The sequence below is a fragment of the Clinocottus analis genome, unplaced genomic scaffold (genome assembly GCF_023055335.1).
Source record: "Clinocottus analis isolate CAN_PGR_092001 unplaced genomic scaffold, fCliAna1.0.p SCAF_17, whole genome shotgun sequence".
NCBI classification, from domain to species: domain Eukaryota; kingdom Metazoa; phylum Chordata; class Actinopteri; order Perciformes; family Cottidae; genus Clinocottus; species Clinocottus analis.
In genome coordinates, this window is record NW_027175898.1 from 9929267 (window position 1) to 9950425 (window position 21159).

Here is a 21159-nt window from a genome sequence, read left to right on the forward strand (position 1 = left end):
ACTATGTAAATATGGTACTACTCCTTAACCATCTGCTGCTCCTCATTGCCAACTTCCAATGAATGCCAATTTTCTTTTTGCAAATACTGATGATGTATCACCAGAGCAGTGATCCTTAATCTTCAACATATCTGAATTCAAGCCCAGAGTTAAAATATCTGTTCTGCAAATTGGACTTATTATCATTCTCTATGCTATATTGACATCTTGTACATCCCCCTTTTGCTTCCTCTGGCCTGAAACTTGAAACATCCGTGTGTGAGGGACTCAACCTCTAGTCTTTTCAGTTGTCTAATTGGTGATCACAAATAATAGATTTGGGTCAGTCCCCACCTTATGTGCATGACTGGATATTGCTGAAAAAGACCATGCATGCCCAGAGGACCTACCCAGGCGTAATTAAAGGTTCAATGAATACAATAAAGCTTTAAGGAAAGACTGATGACCGGGACAGATCCTCTGCATTCTGCACTTTGCTGCGTTTGCTTCCCCCGCTCAGCATCATCAAACATGTTCAAAGCTGGGAAGTGTCAAACGCTCTTTAGAAAAACCCAAACCAGCAGCTTGTAAACGTGTGTTGAATCTTGCCAGCGGAGTAATGCATTACGAAGGCATCTGCTTGGCTGTGATCCCTAGTGAGCACAGGCCTGTATTAACAAGGTTTGGACACGCCTCGGAGCTTGACGGAGCTGAACTCTCCACATTCCACTGCTGGTTAGAGGGAGGGGCTGACGGGAGAGAGAGGGTTGAATGTAAAGAGAATGGAGCTGTCTGAGACTGATTATCTCACTCTGGGCTTCAGGATGTAGTCCAACATGCACTTAATAGACTATTGTCGAGTCAGTGCACATGCTGTGTCGGGTTTTGTATGTCTGTGGCAGGATAGGTGCTTGTGGTCCCTTAACTTAGTTGAACTCGTTAGAAAATATGCATGCCTTCAGTTTATTCTTCCGGTTGCTTATTGCAGCTGGCCAGATGTGTTCGCTTCTAAATGTGAGCTGCGTAAATCTAGTCAGTGGGTGTTTTCAAGCATGTGTTTTTTTTTGTTTTTTTTTCACACATGTACATTCTCCCAAAATGTGAGTGATTGAGCAAGGCACAGCAGTTGTGAAACAAAAATGTCTACTTGTACATTTTGAAAGGGGGTAAGTGCTGACGTCGGCACTGTGGCACAGACTTGGAGGTGGCTCTGGTTGTGGCCATCGCAGATGTGTGGTTGCAGCACTCGCATGACAACCTGACAGCCAGTAAGACTAGTAAGCAGGGTGTGAGCTCTGGGATTTGCGTGTTTTATAGTATTGCTTTGCAGTCAGCTGGAGAGCTCGGATCACACTTTGAGACGGGACGCCTCGGAGGCAGCCGACAGCCACAGCGAAAAAAACGTTTGTGTCTGTTGGACTGCTCGTTGTTTCTCACTCACTAGATGCATCGCAGTCACTGTCAGCTCCACTGAAATGACTGTTGGGCAGGATAATGTTCTCTTTGCAGTCCCCCCTACGACCGCTATTGTTGCTTTGTCTCCCTTTCCTCCCTTGGTGGAATGACCCTTCATTCTTCAGCACCTACTTTCATTTCCTGGGTGTGTGATGAGATGCTCGTTAACGAGCGCCGTAATAAGCAGAGAGCTGTTCATATACTGGATACACCCAAGGGCGAGCATGCACAACGCAATTTACATCATAATTGTTCCTAATGTTAAAAGAATACGGCAGTTTTTATAACATTCTTATTTTTCAGATTATGCAAATAGTTTTTTCTGTTATTTTGATGAAATATCAGGATTGTGTTTTCATGAAATTGGATTTAGAGATTAATGTGTCCGTTTGTAGTGCAGTCTGAATATCTAACCTCATCAAAGTTATTAGACCAGTCGGACACAAAGACACAGTACGAGTTTGATACTTGATACTTTTAATTTTAACGCTTTTCTCATTTCAAGCATTCTTTTAAGAGAACAGATTCGTGTAGATTGTGTGACTTTCAGTCAATTTGTGTGCAGCGTCATGCAGTTTGGCAGTTTTTGATACGTCCACTAGGGGACACCAAAGTCTAAAATGATCAAATTCTGCACTCAGTGGCTTTAACTGGACTCGGGGCATAAAAAGTGGTGTACATTTCTTTAGTTTGAGCATGAGGTGTTTGTATCTCACCTTTTGTGTTAGTATAGTAACATGGCTTCACTTATCCTGTATATATCTGTCTTTCACTAAACATACTCGGCTCTCCACTCTGCTCTCACAGGACATCATTTTAATAATTCAACAAGCACATTAATAGGGTTTTTCTTCTCCCTTCAATTAAGTTTGGAATGTTAATGGAGCGTGTGCTGCTGCTGTTAAAAGGCTGTGAACGATTTTACTATACTACTAGTGTTAATATTCTGATGTTGGACAGAGGGAAGTACTATAGAATACAAACAAACATGGTTAGCATGTGCATTGTATTTTTGTCTATTTTAAACTCCATATTTGTATAGCTCTATCTTTGTAGAGCTGTTTACGTATCCTAGTGTTGACGAAATCGGCATTGAAACTAATTAATGATCTCCTGAGAGTCTAATAAATAGGTGAATGGATACAAGAGGCACTAACGAAGAGGGAAGTGGCTGCTAGCAGTCTGAATGAAGTCATGATCACGCTTATTTAGTACGTGCTGCTTGAGAGGAGAGCAATTAAACTGCATCTGTTGGCAAGTTAATTATATACATGTAGTTATAAACATGAGCACTAGAACTCACTCTAATATTGATTTCAGGGAGTGAAAGGTTTGTGATCCTGGGAGGATTAAGATTGTTGTTTGAAGCTGATACCGCAAAACATAACCACGCTCAGATATGTCTTTTTAAAAATGTCTCACAGGTGCTGACTCATGAATTGACGAGGTGTGATAGTTCTCACAGATGATCTGCACATGTCTGTTCAGAACAAGAGCGCGTCTCCTCTTTCTCAACGAGACACCTTCACAAGAGAAGAGAGGTTGAATAAACCAGGATTATGGCACGAAAATGCAAGGATTAGTAAATGAAATGCATCTTGGTGCTTTATTTAAATGTTCTGTCCTCATTCATACCTAATCCACGGATCAAGTGTTTTTATTGTTGGTCAAGCAAAAGAAGATAAACGTGTCCACTGTAAAATATGTAAACCGATGCATCACCAATACGCCATCAAATTTCCACCCACCAAAATGGACTTCTCTGCAAAAGGATGTGTACTGTGTTTCTGAAGTGTGTAACATCTCTGATAAGTCAAAATAAAATCTTTGATTAAAGGAAACGACTTTCTCTTTCCATAAAGAACATTGGTAGCACTTTATAATAACTACACACCATTTAGCATTAGTAAAGCATAAGTAAACACTTATTGAGACAACGCTTTATAAATGATGAATTAAGTGTTTACTCATGCTTTACTGATTCTAGATAGTAAGTTGATTATAAAGTGCCATCAGAACTTTTGAACTTTCGACAGTAGAAATACATCTTTAGCTCATCCTAGATTGCTTTACCATTTCATCATCGTTTGTCAGATTTGATTTTATGTGTATGATTTATATACATTTTTCAGTCTTTAAATTAAACGAGACACTCCGTTGTTAATATTAATGAGAAGTGCATTAACAAGACCTGAAATGATTAAATGATCAGTCGTTTGGCAGAACATGTATAATATTGACAAATCACATTTCAAAACAAGAAAGGGCTAAAGTGACTATATTAAGATTTTTTTCTTTTGGTATCACATTTGTAGACTTCCCTCTGGGCCCCTGGAAGATGCAATCTTTGTTTTTAAATATTTGACATATTCTCAACAAAATTATTGATGGATCAATCAAGAAAATAATAAGCAGATTAATCTTAGCCCGGGCAGTTGCAGCCCAATTGTTACCTCTTTTCATTTTTTAGACTTGCTATGAAAAGCGATGCCCGGCTCATTTGATTATTTTGCAAGCAGGCTGACGTGGAACAACCAGACCCGCCACTTATTGCCTTCAATTCTCGGTTGATCAGACGCTACAAATCGTGGCGATTTACAAGAAGTGGAAACATCCTCTGGTTTCTGTCAAAGTGCCGCATTGAGTGGCCTCCGGTCTGGTCTTCCAGCAGCAGCAGCAGCAGCAGCACTTTAGATGACGACAGGGAGGGGACCCTGATGACGCACACACAAACGCACACACAAACGCACCCACCCACCCTCCTAAATGAGAAAAGCCACCGAGGCTTGAAGATGCCCTCTGTCGTCATGTTACTCCGTACGTTCCAGGACAGCCTCCTCTTCTTCTCTTCCTCTCCTCTCTTATCCTGCATCAGCACTACGGTCTCATAGATCATCACGTCGTGTAGTCCAGATAAAGCCGGCTTATTTAATGATTGGTTAAGCCGGCGTCCTTGACTGTCCTGCCCCCTTCTATCCGGTTAGCTTTTGTTCTGGAAAAGTTTCTGAGCCAATACTTATTCCCTTTCTGTGGAGCGTCGGCCTTAAATCGGCTCAGACTGAACACCTTTTGTCACATCCTGAAATGTTTGTTTTTCCAGCAAGGTCACACAAAGTCTGGCAAAAACATTGTGAAGCCTTCAATCCATTGAATGGCGTTTGGAAAATCAATAGCTTTTTGTGAATCGTCTGAGCCGCATTTGTTTCATCTGTTATGCATAAACAACCTTTTAGTGTTCGTCCTCCTGCATGCCAAGTTAGTCGGTTAACACAAGTGTGGAATGGAAAATCAGCTTTATTACGCCAGCCGGGTGAACTTTGCTCTGACGCACACGCACGCACGCACGCACGCGCGCGCGAACACACACTCTATCTTACAATAAAAAATAAAATCTATTACCTCGGCTTATCTCCATGCAGGCACACGCAACAAAAGCCTACATACACACCACCGTTCACGTCTTATCAATTGTGAGTCATTGAGTTGTGTTTTTGCCGAAAGTTAATTGAGCCTTTCCAGAAGGTTTTAAAACAAATTACAAATTAAAATGGCTCTTTATTCTTTGCAGTCGCTATCAGACCTGGTTAGGATTGCTTCTGCAGGCCCGGGGGGCGGGGGGGGGGTGTGTGTGTATGTGTGTGTGTGTAATGTGTTGGGGGGGTCGGTAGTGGTTGATTGAAGCGCCTGTCAAGTGCTATCCTCTTATCTGAGTTCATCATCAACAGAAACTGATGTTGACGGCGGTAGTAGTTTAGGTGGCTTGGTCTGCTGGTTGACTGACACACACGCACGGCGACGTACGCACACGCACGCACACACAGGGGCATGGTTTACAGCCCAATTACCCAGCCTGCCTCTGTGCTAGAAGAGGGCTGTAAATCTCCTGTTGTCCACAGTGTAACCTCTGTTCCAGCACTCGGCCCAGCAGCGATGCAGTTCACTTAACCGCGCTCTGTTTTCATGGGACAATGTTTAACTGTCTCTCGGCTCCATCAAGAGTTTTTCAAATGATTCCAAATCATGCATGTTTGCCAGAAGGGATCATTAAAGGACTATTCTGGTTCATTGAAGTCCTATTTTTGTAGTTTGGGCCTAATTTCTGTCGTCATTGAATTCACTATTCACCAAAGTCCTGGTTTGGGTTCTGGATACACAGCGACGTCACTACAACCATGTTCAACATGGCAAGAAACACAAGCAGGGAGACAGTAACAATTTATATGTATACACATATATATTCATATAAAAGTGTATGAACTGTGACATCTTTAATATTGGACTGAATATTCCATTATTGGTTTAGAAACTTCCCAAAACTCAGCAAAGTCCTTTTACCAGATGGATCGTTGCTTAAAATAACAAAACAAAAATGAAGCATATTTCTCTTTTTTAATTATTTACAGTGTCATAATGTGTGTTCAGCCAGACTGATGTAGACGTAGGAGTGACTTCAAGGACAAAACCTAAGAAGGCTTTTAGTTGGATGTTGCCGGACTGTACTTGTGCTCCGAGCAACACAAGTTCAAACATTAGTGTGTTTCTTCATCCCTGAACACACTAAAAACATATTTGACTTGAACCAGATGCCCCTCAGACTTTTGATCCATCCATGTATTTACTTCATCCCCTCCTCCACCCATTCATAGCTGCTATGGGCCTAGTTGTCATGGTTACAGTGTCCTTGCCGTCGCTAAGCCCTGATTGTGACTTGTGCTGCCAGAAAGAAAAAAGGTTTATGACACACACACACACACACACACACACACACACACACACCAACACTCACTCTTCACCAAGCTTCTTGTGAAGGATTTTCATTCATATATTGGTTTGACTCAACACACACATGCACAAAACACACTCCAGCACTCACTGACACACACACACACACACACACACACACACACACTAGTACAGTAGCAATGACACAGGGCTATAATCACAGAATCAGTCCCATTAATCATCCACTGTGTGTGTGTGTGTGTGCGTGTGTGTGTGTATCTGAAAGGTCTGTGATTTTGGAGACACAAGCTCCATTGCCGACCTTTAAAGGCCACCATCATATATAACTTAGACTTCACTCTCATGGCGCATGGCTGGTTTGAAGAGGATTCTGGTGTCAATTTGCATATTAAAGTAGAGTATGATGGCACAAAAGTACTGTTTTTGTGGAGATGGAAGCTGGAAAATGTTACCTAAAAGGTAGGTGTGTGTGTGTTGGGGGGGTCGGTAGTGTTTGGTTTGTGTGTCCTTGCTTCTTGTAACACCTCTTATCAAACAAAGAGGATGCTGGGAGATGGAGACAGACACAGTTGCCATAGTTTCTTGCATTTTCCTCTCGGGGTCGCTTGAGGAAAATGTTCCGACCGGTTCCTCTCATCCTTTACATCTCATTAATATGAATGCTGATGGTGTTTGTTTTATCTTCCCTTTCTTCTCTCTTGATTTAATAAAACCTCTGCTGCATTCTTTTTTTTTTTTTTACTTCAATTTGTTGATTTATTTTTCCTAGTTCTTGCATTTGTGTATTCTGTCTGTCTTGTTTTGTCCTCTCGCTCATCTGTTCCTCGACTAGTTTTACCAGGAGCATATAACCTTGACCTTTGTTTCCATGGCACTAGTGTCAGATGTGTAGGTTTTACAAGAAATCCAAAATTATAATATCAACATATTTTATAGTCTATTACATTTATTTACAAATTAGCTGATTAAAAACACATATCTGATTTATTGATGAAGAAATTATGTTGTTTCTCATCTCATACTCACCTGAATGTCAACTTCTTTACTGGTTTTACTCTTCTGCGCTTCAGGATGGATTTTATCCAAACTGATTTAACGTAGTCTGACATGGTCAAAAAGCAGCCGGATGCTTGTAACTTCTGTTTTCAACAATTCATCTTCATTCAATTCTAAAAAGAAAAAATACATTACAAAAAAGTCCAAATCCAAACTCAATTGAGCAACATCCGCAAGCTAATTTTTTCTGTGTAACAAGGAGAACATCTTATTTATTTCAGACATTAAAATCTGCATGAATTTAATTATATAACATGGGTCAAATGACTGTGTAGTGTAAAATTAGTCGCTCCAAGTGATGAACCCATCGAGAATTTACAAATCTCTGCAGTGCCACTCAGCGCTACAGAATTGCAGTTAATTATCATTAAAGATGTTATGATTCTTTCTTTTTGAGCCATTTAAAAGTAGAACACTACCACAAAGAGCTTTTTTTGATGAATTAAAAGAAGACTTCACTATTTCTTCAAACTTTTAGTACATGGACTCCATCCTTAAGTCAACGTACATGCTCATGTTTTCTCCATTTAAATCCATCAGATGTCTCTTTATATTTCATGGGGCGCATGACAGTGACATTTTGGTCAAAATTTGGACAAGCTAAGTTTTACAAACAGGAAGAGATAGTTTTCACTTATTTGGCCTCAATGGAGAAGAATAAAAGTGTCTTGGTGGCAATGTCTGCTGGTGAAATATGTATCATACATCTTCCATCTCAAGAGTTGAGGTTGGTGGAGTTTATACATGAAAAAGACTGATAGTCGGTCGTGTTGTGGAACATTGCCCGAGGTTATGAATAGTGTTTAAGTTCAGGAAGGATGCCGATGCCAGGTGTTTTGATTTATGCCCATGTGTGTTTTGAGTTTGTATTTTTGGCAAGAGGTCGGGTTGATATTTAAGGAAAGAGGAGAACCATGAGAGGGAGGAAGCAGGAAGTATTGACTGAGATCTGAAGCTGCTTTTTTTAGGCTGCTGTGGCTGGTGTGAAGAGTTTAAACTATGAGAGTGGGAACGGTTAGGTAAGAGAAATTAGAGATGGTTGACCAAAAGAAGTGAGTGTGCGTGCGGCTCTGTTCGGTTCTGTGAATGGGGATGTAGAGTGCTACACGTTTCCACTGTGTTCAGCCAGCTTAGCTTTTATCTCTGATGACCTCATTGTTTAAATTATCAGCATCCTCTCTTTCTTTACTTCCTCTGTCTAATCTATCTTTGCCATTATCTAGTAGGGGCAATACATTAATATTACATGGATTCTAGGATACGAGACTAGATATCATTTTGGATATTGTAATATTGTAGTGGCCTAAATGTTATCTTTTCCTGGTTTTAAAGGCGGCAGTAACGTGATGTGAATATTTTCGATGGTTTCCCTTTATAGACTTAATCATAACATCCAGATTACTGATTATTACAAAAATGTAATTGTGTAAATATATGGTGAATGCACCAATAGTTCAACATCTTCGCAATATCAATATTGAGGTATATAGTAAAGCCAATCTCGACGCTGTATTCGGCATATTCTCTAGCCCTCTTGTTTTATTCTCTTACTCCATCTTCCATTTCTGTCCCTTTTTTATTTATTTATTGATGTCGCTTCCACTGTGGATATTACACAAGGCCATTAAGGCCTCATGTCAACTGGCCCAGCACTGAACTGCCTATCATCTTACTCCCATCCTTGCTGGGGATATTAATAGTTCATATGCCGACACAGGATTTCCTGTAGCATCTGTGCTAATCCTGTAACATCAACCTTATAACTCATCCATAGCATTTCCTATAAAACTAGCATCTGTGCTAGTCAAGAGATCTTGCTCATAAAACATTGGTATTTGGTCAGTGTAGTGGTTTTAGATACAGTTGAATGTGTGTTTTAGTGTGTGAAGTTGCCATGTTGCTGTAATTGGATGAGCAGATGAACAGATGGTCTGTTAAAGGATGAGTATTAACTCCACAGGTACCCTTTACCAACAAGTCAAGGATCAAAATATGTTGTCCCTCAACAGTGACAGACAAACTCGTGACTATAGTCATAAACCACCTTTCAAAGCTAATGACCTTTTTCCTTGTCTTCTTGTGTATCTACATGTCTCTGTTTTTGTACTAATGTTATGCGCTAAAGCACTGATTCCACAATAAACACTTGTATTCTAGGCATTGCTCATACTGACGTCACACACACCATCTTTCTTATTCTACTAAATTTTCTCTTTGTTTTGTCTATTTTTGTGGGATAACAGCACTGGCAATGACAGAGATAATCACGTTAAGTAGTAAAGGATTAATACTATAAGTCTTTGTTGGGCTGCTAGTCTTTTGTTCTCATTCAGTCGGAACCTACACTTTTTTATTTCTTCTCCATTTGTCTTTTATGACATCCTTTAAATCGGTTCTCATTGGGCCGGCCCCAGGCTAAGCTAGTATTAAAGCACCATGCTGGGATGTCTGAGGATTGCGCTGGGACTGGATGACTGTCCAGCTGCAGCGCTGCCTCTTCCCACTCCTTCCTTCCCTCTTTCCACCACTTCCCTTTTGTATTGTACCGGCCTGCAAAGGGGGCCAACGGGGGCAAGTGAAAGACTGAATGGGACAGGAATGAAGAATGGACCATGAAGATGGACAGGCGGAGAGACTTTTTGGCAAAGTAGAAAGAAGGTGCGTTGTAGGAACAGACGGATAATGAACAGGAAAGCAACAAACTGAATGGATGAGTCAGCCCTGCCCACCGTGATATAGCAGCCCTGCCTTCAGAGATGATGAAGGGGTATGGAGGGAAGAATTTCAGACTGATACAAACTGAGGGAGACATTCTTGCCTCTCCCCTGACCGATTTGGGTGCCCGCCTGCGCACATTTCTGGACACGTTCAGGCACCCAACACGGCTCTGAACAAAGGCACACTGACTCACTGAAAAGGAATTAAACAGGTGGTTTAATCTACATTGTTATCTACATTGTTTTTATGCAGTCTATCACGTTACAAATTAGTAAATTGTTCATAGACTTGTTTGGTTTATTATCCAGGAGGTATGTGGACAAAAGCCAAATCAAGTGTCACTCTGATGAAGGTAAAACAACCAGCTTTTTTAAAATTAATTATCTTTAAAGTATGAAAGAAAGTATTAGTAGATTGCTACCATTCGATCAGTGAATAATTGCTTCAAACATTTACTATTTGCTTTTACGCTTCAGTTCTAATTAAGTCATCATAAAGTCACATTCATAGTCAAGGTGCTGCAGCTAAGTTGTGCAGTGTTTTCTCATTGTGTGTCTGCTCAGACACACAAAGTCTATTGTAGGACATCTGTTTTTATAGCAATGAGGCTGAAGCTTGGTTGGTTGGTTGGTTGGTTGGTTGGATGTTTGGACTATGAGTCTCCCTCCATGTACACTACTTGTTTATGCTGTCTCCCACTCTGGACTTTCTCAATTTTTCCAACAGTTAGAGCTGTCGTGCATTTGAAACCGTGCAGATGCTGCTCCTGCTTAATTTTCCAGGGAAGACGAGAGGCTTCTGTGAGATAAATACTGTAATTGTCTCATGCTTTCAGCTCTTCAATCTTCTTACTCTTCTAATCTTCATTGTCGTAAGGGCAGGGGGAGGTCAGGACAAGACATGGCTGTCACAGGGCTTTAACTTGCTATGATTGGTCAGCTGTATGTACAGCATGCTATTCTCTGTCTCCTCCCACATGCTCCTCATCGACCCCACTTTTTGTCTGCTTTGTTGTAATCACTGTCAGATCCAACAGTGGAGGAGGCATGTGCTAACAATGTGAACATGCCCTTACTTGGCTAAAGCTCTTGTCTCTTCTTTGCGCTCTTCTTTGGAGCACTGGACTGGCTGTAGACTTGCACTGGCCCCTTGTGTTTAGCAAAGACCATTACACCATGTTGGTCTGGCAGAAGGCACATGTGATTTCTAGCTGTCGGAAAGATGCCAGTTACTGACGGTCCAAGTTCTAACTTGCAGACAACTTTTAATTTCAAAGAATGCATTTACGCAGAGGAAATTCAAAGGACAATGCTAACTTCAAACCGGATTGTCATTGTCTCAGAAATCTGATTCTTGACGGCATGCCTTATCATGCAATCCATTTCCTCCCCTTCTCGCGAACTCTTGTGGTTGCCAACAGAGGCTCGTGCAATCATACGGAGTGCTTAATTATGTAGAGTGAAGCTCTGTTTTGTTCAACTTTACATCAAAATGAAGGAGCTGAGTAGACTTGTCTGGAATTGCTCTGTGCTCCGGCAACAGTGTTGCTGTGTTTTCCTCATACCACTTCCCGCAGCTCTGTACACATTTCCTTCAATCTCTAAGCCTTTTTTTTTTTTTTAATCTGTACTTCCTATTATTGTATGCTTGTGTGTCTGTCATTTTGGTATTGCACACTAAAAGTCTTGGCTAACTCTGACGCAGATGCTGTGCGCCTCTATTTGTAAGACCGTGCATGTCGCAGAGAGTCACTGACACCAGTGACATGGACATATCTGGACATGTGGAGGCTCATATTCCGTACCAAAACCCGTTGCACACGAGAGGCAAGTGGTCGCTTTTGCGCATGTTAGTTTGTCCTTAACCTCAAGTCGATGTTTCGAGCATGGGTGGTGCTGAGGTGAAAGATGTGTTTGAGGACGTGGGACTTTCAGGCAGGGGTGTGGGTGGTTGTGTGGTATTTTTGGAGGGGTGGAAGGGGAAGGTTTGCTTTGTGGGTAGAAATGACGCTAAGCTGCCCGAGAGAAATGCAAGAGGACTTATTTTCCACCGCCTCCTATAACCCTATACACATGCTGAGTTGTGTTGGTTCATTGAAACACCAACTTCTGTCCTTTTTTATTTCTTTTAATGTATAATCGCTACTTAAGGCAGTGGTAATCCAGGAACTCACTTTGTTTGGGCATGCCTGTGTTCAGCATGTGCATTGATCCACTAAATATTCATATGAACACTATAACATTCAAGCAGTTCATCCAAACCTTTTTGATGTGCAGAGACGGTTTCATTCCTAGAAATTCTTAAACACAATTATGTGTAATCAGTCAAATGACTTTGGTGAAATTCTACATTTCTCCAAACAGCTGTCATACTTGGAAATCCAGCTCCCCGCTGCTCGCAGAAACTGTAAATTATCTAGCTGGAAGGAAACGAGATCGGTTATAGAAAAGAGGAAGTAAGAACAAGGAGGAAAGAGAAGTTTCCTGTCACTAGTGTGGCTACCATCACTATTAAGCCCTTTTCTGACCATGTATGTGTGTATGTGTGCAAGAATGTGTTTTGTGAGTTGTGCCTGCGAGGATTTGTGTCCGGTACATCTGTATTTTTTGTATTTCATTTGTATTGAAATTGACTTAATACAGGAATGTTCTCTATAACCTATGTTAACGTACTACACAACCATCCTCCCCTCTCAGAACAAGTCTCATATCACCTGGATAGAGAGGGAATTTGCCAATAATAGAGTCACGGTAAGCTCTGACCACTTCTACTGCACAGCTGCTCTATATCAAAGCAATCTGCAGCAAACACACTCAGGCTGTCGTTTACAAAAACATATCTGCATTTTATCTTGGTCAGGCAAACACACTTTTGCATTTTTGTGTCTCTGTCCTCTGGAACTTCAATTCAGCAATTGCAAAATTGTTGAAAACCACCTATTGCTCGTCGGGACTGCAGTGTAATGAGAAACGGAGGTCTGCTGACTGCTTGGTCATGCTATACTCTTCGAGCGAGAAGTTGACTCATGCTCTGTATTTACATGGATGTGTAACAGCCCATTCTCTTTTAGTGAAGAGGATTTACTGCACAAGAGCAATAAAGTGAAAGACGGATGGAGGAGGAAAAAAGTACAAAGGCACTTATGACCGGTGAGAGCTGTTTTAAGAGACAGGGTAAGCAGGAATAGACTACAACAAAATGGAAGAGAGGGACATGCCTTTCCACAGTCGGGGTCGCCTGAATCGTCTTAACACTGAGAGGGGACACCTCATCCTCTCTCTGCCTATACCTCCCCAGGTCCTCCAGCTTCAACTACAGTTGAATTGTGGGTAAAGAGTAGTAGAATACAGGGCAACCTTCTTTATTTATTTTTTTAGACAAAAGACAGGAATCACAGGTAGTGACAAATTGTATGATTATCTGTGACTACTTACTTCCAACTCTCTTTGTTTGTATTGTCTCGATATGAATCCATCGCGCACACGCACACACAGTGTCTAGTGTCTCTCTTGGCTGCAGATGTGTGTGTGTGTGTGTGTGAGAGACTTGTTGAGTGCAGGACTGTGAGAATAAGAGCAGGTTCTTCCTTCCTGCCCCATTTGGTTCCAGTTGACTTCAGCTGCAGTCAGTCACTGAGGACACAGAGGGCTAATCGGACCAGCACAGAGAGAGCAATGAGGACAGGGAGGACAGGAGGACTAATGGAAGTGAAGATGAAAAGTTAATAGAAATATATAGCTGAAGGCCCCTGCAGAGGGAACAGCTAAAGGGAACGGGGCTGAGGGATTTTTCCACATTTACTCGATGACAACAGAACTAATCCTAACATGAGTGCACAGATGAGTTTAAAGTGAGCTCGTGGGGAGATGAGGTAAGGTTTAAGGTGATTTATGTGAGTTAGAGCGGCGTTCGCCTTCTCACGGACATGAGGAGGAGGAGGATGATGGAGAGGCTTTCGTAACGCCGAGATGGAAAAGGACAAGAGAAAGTTCAACCTGAGCCGCTTGCTTACCCTCTACCTGTTCAAAAAGGACAAAGCCTTGGCCGGCAGCCCCGCACACGATAACGGCTGCAGATCAACGGCCGCGACCTGCAACAGCACTGACACTTTACCTGCGCCGAGGAACCACTGGAGGGTAAAGTGATTCCTCCTCATGTTGGCATCTTGTTAAGTGATGGTCTCCAGGGAGGTGTTAGTGCCGTTGTGTTGTTGTTGTTGTTGAGCATCGTCATTTTTAAATGAAGTAGCAGAAGTGGGATTTGAAAACGCTGCAAAGCGTCAATGTGGCTCGGTCCTCGTTGTTGTCTGTGGTTGTGTAGAAACAAGGTGCAGCTGAGAAGCTGCATGCTCAACCAAGCCTGGTTTCCTGTTTTCAAATAAAGCCCCAGGCTGAAGTGGCCTGTGGTGTTGGCTGTTTGTTGTTGAAACTTTAGCTTTCTGATAGATATGTTTGTTTTGTGTGATTATGATCAATTTGTGTGGGTTTTAAAGAAAACATGTTTACATTTTGCTCATTAAGTGCAACCGACAGTCCAAAACAAAAAGGCATTCAATTAAAAAACATCTGTAAATGGAGAAAAGCAGTAAATGAACACTCGTAGCCAAAGATAGAGAACCAGAGTTTTGCATTTGCTTTTTCAATTACTGATTAATGTATTAATAATTTAAATAGCTGTACATTAATTTACTGTCGACTTCATGCCAATCACAAGTTCCAGTTAAAGCCTCAAAGTGATCCATTTTATTTTTTGCAAACAGCAAGGAGCAAAACGTTTAAGGAGGTGGATCCAGTAAATATGTGGTATTATTACTTGGTAATTGCTTGTGTACATGACTAAGATTAGACACGTCTATGATTTGGCATGCGTGATGAAGGTGTGTGTGTTGCATCTTGTGTCTGCAGAAGATAAATTCAAGAGATACTGGCTCGGGCAAGATGTCCTACTTTCTGGTCCCAGGTTTTTGAAATGATACTCCATAAGTAGATGTGAACCTCCAGGCCAGAGGGAAATCAATTATAATAAAATTAATCGTGTTTACCATGACTACAGTATTACTGCAGATAACTAAATAGCCAGCCTCAAAAAAGAGACTTGTGGTTCATGTTTTTCTTAAGGGCGTTGGCGAGTTGCCGGTGAGGTTGACACCAGGTCAGCAGTGTGTGTTCATGTGGTCGAGTTGTCCGCAGTGTCGAGAACCTAAGACATTTTCTCAAAAGTCTTTCTAGGTTATACAACGTGTGTCTGAAAACATGAAAAACTGGGGGCATTTTACAATGCATTGTTTAAAATGTGTCATTTTGCAGTCATCATGCAATCATTTCCAGAAACTGCTTGTTATAAAAAAAACACATTGACCAGAATCACCGGGTGTTATCGCACATTCTTTCACACACATCTCGCTTTTTACGGCGCATCCTCTTTCTATAGCGTTTTTCATGTTAACAGGAAAAGACACTCCTATAAAATAACTTCTCTTTTTGCTAATCAAACAAGCTTTGACACTTGTAGTCCTTCACACAATCCTTACAAACAAACAGTATCCTTGTTTTTAACTTTTCCTCTCCATGTTGCACTCTTCAGGAAGATGGAGAAATCAAGGAGATCAACATCACCCATGTGGTCAAGGAGGGCTCTGAGAAGGCTGATGCCTCTCAGTTTGAACTGCTCAAAGTGTTGGGACAAGGGTCCTTCGGCAAGGTAACCGCTGCCTCTGCTGCTCCCTTTGTCTCACATCGGTCTTTGGACTCCGACACTCTCAATCCCTTATCTGATGTGATTGTAGGTGTTCCTGGTGCGAAAGGTGACCGACCCCGATGCCAATCAGCTCTATGCCATGAAGGTCCTCAAGAAGGCCACACTCAAAGGTACTTTAGCCTGGGGCTACTTGAATATCTCATCACAGCGGGACAGCGTAAAAGGCTTTTTTTGTGTGTCAGAAATGCTCCTATCCCAAAATGTTCGCTCATCATTGTATTGATTGTAGTGAATTTAATCAAGAAAGAGGGATCTAACATTGGCCTGACTGCAGAGGGAGGCTAAGGAGTGTTCTCTCACGGGACGACCACCCTTTGCACGTTATCTTCTTAAAGAGTAGCAGGAGCAACATGCTTTCATTCACTGTACGCTGCAACTACTTACACTATTGTTGTCTGCATGCCGTTTGTGTGTTTCAGTCTGTCTGCTTTCCCTTTTGCTTTTGTGATGTCTGTATTGTTTGTGTTAAAGTGGCAGTGCACTCTGTTTCACATAAAAGGGTGTATCCTTTCCTGTAACTCGTAGAGAACGACATACAGTCGAGGTATGTAAGCATACATGCAGTAAGACAACCACAGCTTGCAGTTTTTTGTTTTACTTTCGCACACAGGTGGTCTCATCTTCCTTTATAAACATCCGAGCATTAGATTTGTTCACATGGTCCCGCGAACGGATGTGGTGCAGTTTCCCTGTGCTCACCATTAAGTCAGAATACAGTAAACAGCTTTTACAGAGTCCCATGCTGAATTTCTGCATGGCCCAGCAGCCGCTTCCATTGTAATTCAGTAAAGTATTGATCCTCTAATGTGAAGCCGACTAGAAACCAAATATGTTTGTCTTGGCCATGCCATCACCAAACCACATTGAGTAAAGGGAAAATTGGTGTTTACTTTACTACATGCGTATCTATGTGCTCTTATTCATTCTTCAGTGAGAGACCGTGTGAGAACCAAGATGGAGAGAGACATCCTCGCAGATGTCAACCACCCATTTGTTGTCAAACTGCACTATGGTGAGTCAGCTTGAACATCACTTTCATTTTACTTCCCAAACTTAACATAATGCATTCACTCCTGTCTTATTGATTTAAATTAGCTCAGATTTGAGTGAAACTCTTTGTATTCGTAGCATTCCAGACCGAAGGGAAGTTGTATTTGATCCTTGACTTTCTCAGAGGAGGAGATCTCTTCACCAGACTCTCCAAGGAGGTGAGAGTGATATGTTGGTGTTTTGCCAGCCTAAGATCTAAAAGTCCAGCCATTTATCTTGCTTGACACACATTTTTATCACATCGTCTCACTCTTGTGCTGCTGTTCCCTCATTTATTCATTCACTGTGTGTCTGTGTGCCGTGCCGTGCCTCCCCAGGTGATGTTCACGGAGGAGGATGTAAAGTTTTACCTCGCAGAGCTGGCATTGGGGCTGGACCACCTCCACAGCCTGGGCATCATTTACAGGGACCTCAAACCTGAAAAGTAAGAGCAGATGGACATTTGGAACACACAGAAACATGTACATAGACAAATGCATATTTGATGAGCCATGTCCATTGGATCCCAAACCATCTGGATGTATGCCACGATGACATCATCATCACTGACCTCACTTACAGTCTTTGACAGTTGAGGAGGTTTTTTTTACTGATGGCCAATGCAGACAAAGTGCAGTAATCTAATAATTCATTCAATAGCCAAGAAACTGAAAGAAAAGCAAAGGCGGTTCTATTCAGTGTTTGGAATGAAAACAAAATGTTATACAGTAAGGAGGAGGAAGCGTTCTTCATTGGACTTTTAAGGCAGCCAGTGGAGTTTTCAACACACTTCAACCGTGTATAGTTATCATGCCTCATCAAAATCTTTTGTTTGTGTCCGATAAGCCAAACAAACATTTTGAACGCAAACCTGCCTCCATTAAACATTTGCAACGCTTTTTTTTAATCGTGAACCCTGCATTGTTTTTATCAGCTTGCGGTCTTCTTCCTCTCTATATATTTAAATTGAGGCATGCTTACTTTTCATGGTCCATTACTGCCGCTAATTTTAGATCTGCATTGCTCTGCAGTCCCCCCTAATGCTTGTGGTGTGCATGTATACAGCGCTGCTACTAATCAAAAGGTCATCCAAGTACCTTTTTAAATTGTCACGGTTCTTATTAGATTAGTAGCAGAATTAGCAGTGCGTGATGTCTTGAAGACTGATTGTTCACATTATTGAACATTTCCCTGTTTTCTTTTTAGCATTCTCCTGGATGAAGAGGGACACATCAAACTCACAGGTGATGATCTGCTCCTTCCTTTACACTCGGCCTCTCTTGGACACACACACACACACACACACACACAAATACACACACACAAATAAATACACACGCACACACACTTCTCCTTTACCTCGTTGACCTTCATTAATCACAGTGGGGTGACAGCCTTATCATGCTGACTCCAAATATCTCCATATGGTCATGTACTTGTCCCCTAAGTTAATTATTACATTCTTATCTACCTCTATCGTCATCCATAATCACCGCCTTTTTTTATTTACTCCCGGGTCGGGCCACCATTGAACCAAAGGTGGCCATAAGATTAGAGAGAGGCAATTATAACAACTTTTACTCAGGGACCACAGCTGTAAAGAATGTGCTGTTTTATCAATGTCAGTATATTGACACTTCAACATGTTCAAATAAGTGGCATCTGTAAATAATAACAGACGACACACAACAGTGGGTTGCTCCACTTTGATGCTGTGATGTGCTGACTTTGTCTTGTGGTGTGTTTCCCAGATTTCGGCTTGTGTAAAGAAGCCATTGATCATGAGAAGAAAGCCTATTCCTTCTGTGGTACTGTTGAGTACATGGCACCAGAGGTCGTGAACAGGCAGGGACACGACCACAGCGCCGACTGGTGGTCTTTTGGAGTACTAATGGTAAGCAGGAAAATGTTAATGAGAATATTTGAGCTTTTAATATCAATATTTGACTTTCTATGTTAAACTGATAACTTTAACATGAATGGTCTCTGCAGTTAAATGTGCGCGTACATGTCGATGACAGTTGCATGTTCTGTGTCCCAGTTTGAGATGCTGACTGGATCATTGCCGTTTCAAGGGAAGGACCGCAAAGAAACCATGGGCCTGATTCTGAAGTGAGTTTACTCGAGGTGGCAAAACAATCCAACACAGAAGACACACACACGGTTTCTATTAGATACGTTTATTTTGATATGTGGTGAAATAATTTGTCCTGCCCGCCGTCTCTCCCCGCAGGGCGCGTCTGGGAATGCCTCAGTTTCTGAGTGCAGAGGCTCAGTCTCTGCTCAGGGCTTTGTTCAAGAGGAACCCCACCAACAGACTGGGTTAGTATCAACTCACAAAATGTCTCTCACAGATGTCAACCTCTTGCACTTTACCTCTGTTTCCTCATAAGTTTGTTATTGGTTGAGATTTCGAGACGTTTCTTTACAGGATCATGCGCTGATGGTGCGGAGGAGATCAAGCGGCATGGTTTCTTCTCCACTATAGACTGGAATGTGAGTGACGTTTAAGGATATGTGAATATATGCACAGTATCAAATACATTCATTTGCAATATTAATCAATCTTTATGGGAGGAAAATCTTATACAATACTACTCTGTGATTAATAATCCTTTATTCCTTTTAGAAACTCTTCAGAAGAGAATTAAAACCTCCGTTCAAACCGGCGGTGGCGCGTCCGGACGACACCTTCTACTTTGATTCCGAGTTCACCTCCCGCACCCCAAAAGGTCAGAGGTCAAAGCTGAATGTTGGCTGTTAACTATTAGCTCCATGTCTATTACCTCCCTTAAAGTACTACATTGGGAGTATTGTATGTTTCCTGTCGCAGCACTGGATGTGTTTTTGTTAAAAGAGACACAATTGTGATCACAGCACACATTAATACCCACGAAAAAAGCTTGAAAATGTGGTTTATCGCAATGGCTTATTTGACAACATCACTTCCAAGAACGTATATCTCCCTTTTTTTACAATACTAGACTTCCTCTTTATCTTCTAGACTCCCCTGGCGTGCCCCCCAGTGCCGGAGCTCACCAGCTCTTCAGAGGCTTCAGCTTTATTGCATCGACTGTGTTGGAGGAGGAAGGTTCGGTGGAGTCGGTCAAAGCCCCGCAGCACCCAGTGGTCCAGGTGTTTTTTCTTTATTTAAACTGGCTAGAATGAGATCCAGTTCAAGACAAATGAAAGAGGGGAAAAAAGACAAATGTGCCAGGAGTGTAAGGAGTCAAATGGCTTAACAACGCAGATATGAACTCTATTTTCTAGATGAAGAGGAGCAGTATTTCAACCAGCGAGCGACTGTCATTATTTTTATGTTTCTCCCTCATCAGCTCTGTCGGTCCTCCACATCTTTACTTACCACGCTCTTCTTCCTCTGCAGCAATTACACGGGAAGAATCTGCTGTTCAGCGATGGCTACATATTGAAGGAAGACATCGGCATGGGCTCCTTCTCTGTCTGTAAACGATGCATCCACAAAGCCACCAACGCAGAATACGCTGTCAAGGCACGAACACACACACACACACACACACATATTAAAATAAATAATCATGTGAAAATGCACAACAATTACGGCTGTCTAAATAGATCTAGCTGCAATATCATTAAATATATTGTGATGACAGATGATTGAGAAGACCAGTACAGACCCCTCTGAGGAGATTGAGATTCTTCTTCGATATGGACAGCACCCAAACATCATAACACTGAAGGATGTGAGTATATAAGCATGCACTGCTATCACACTATTAATTGCTGTGGGCGTTGAGTGTGCTGAGTGTCACCGTGAGTGTTAAGATAATGTGTATCCTTCTGTCTCAGGTGTACGACAATGGTAAGCAGGTGTTCATGGTGACGGAGCTCATGCGTGGGGGAGAGCTGCTGGATCGCATCCTGAAACAGAAATCCTTCTCGGAGAGAGAGGCCAGCGCTGTGCTTCACACCATCACCAAGACTGCAGAGTACCTGCACTCACAGGGGGTGAGGACAACGAGACACACTATAATGTCTCCTTGGGACCAAACCGCTGCATGACAGTTGACTTCAGCCCATCGGCTACAGCCAATCTTTCCCTTTTTTAAAATATCGGAGAACTTTACTGTTCAAATCAGTAGAATTACGACCCAATGAGCCTTATTAATATCTTATCTCATTCAGTTTTCTGTTGCTTTACTTTGTGGTGCCTCTGTTATCTGTATTGTCTTCATCACTCCCTCCTGTTTGGCTCCAGGTGGTGCACAGAGACCTGAAGCCCAGCAACATCCTCTATGTTGACGAGTCGGGGAATCCAGAGTCCATCAGGATCTGCGACTTTGGCTTCGCTAAGCAATTGCGCGCCAACAACGGCCTGCTGATGACCCCGTGCTACACTGCTAACTTTGTAGCTCCTGAGGTTAGCAGAGTCACTTTTTCGGT

At 42.0% G+C, this 21159-nt stretch overlaps 1 protein-coding gene across 2 annotated transcripts in view; it reads left to right on the forward strand.

Moving 5' to 3' along the window:
• The window catches only part of rps6ka1 (ribosomal protein S6 kinase a, polypeptide 1), a 38704-nt gene that overhangs the window by 14849 nt on the left and 2696 nt on the right, over positions 1–21159 (forward strand). The window contains exons 1-17 of one of the 2 annotated variants that reach the window (XM_068579819.1): positions 13628–14087; positions 15535–15651; positions 15737–15818; positions 16640–16720; positions 16837–16916; positions 17076–17182; positions 17944–17981; positions 18489–18631; positions 18779–18849; positions 18971–19059; positions 19169–19233; positions 19367–19469; positions 19742–19872; positions 20123–20248; positions 20370–20459; positions 20566–20724; positions 20975–21136. In XM_068579819.1, the coding sequence (XP_068435920.1) occupies positions 13920–14087; positions 15535–15651; positions 15737–15818; positions 16640–16720; positions 16837–16916; positions 17076–17182; positions 17944–17981; positions 18489–18631; positions 18779–18849; positions 18971–19059; positions 19169–19233; positions 19367–19469; positions 19742–19872; positions 20123–20248; positions 20370–20459; positions 20566–20724; positions 20975–21136 (1812 nt within the window). In that variant the 5' untranslated portion in view covers positions 13628–13919. Of the gene's footprint in view, positions 1–13627; positions 14088–15534; positions 15652–15736; positions 15819–16639; positions 16721–16836; positions 16917–17075; positions 17183–17943; positions 17982–18488; positions 18632–18778; positions 18850–18970; positions 19060–19168; positions 19234–19366; positions 19470–19741; positions 19873–20122; positions 20249–20369; positions 20460–20565; positions 20725–20974; positions 21137–21159 lie in introns of those variants that run through there. The other variant, XM_068579820.1, reaches the window with a different exon arrangement.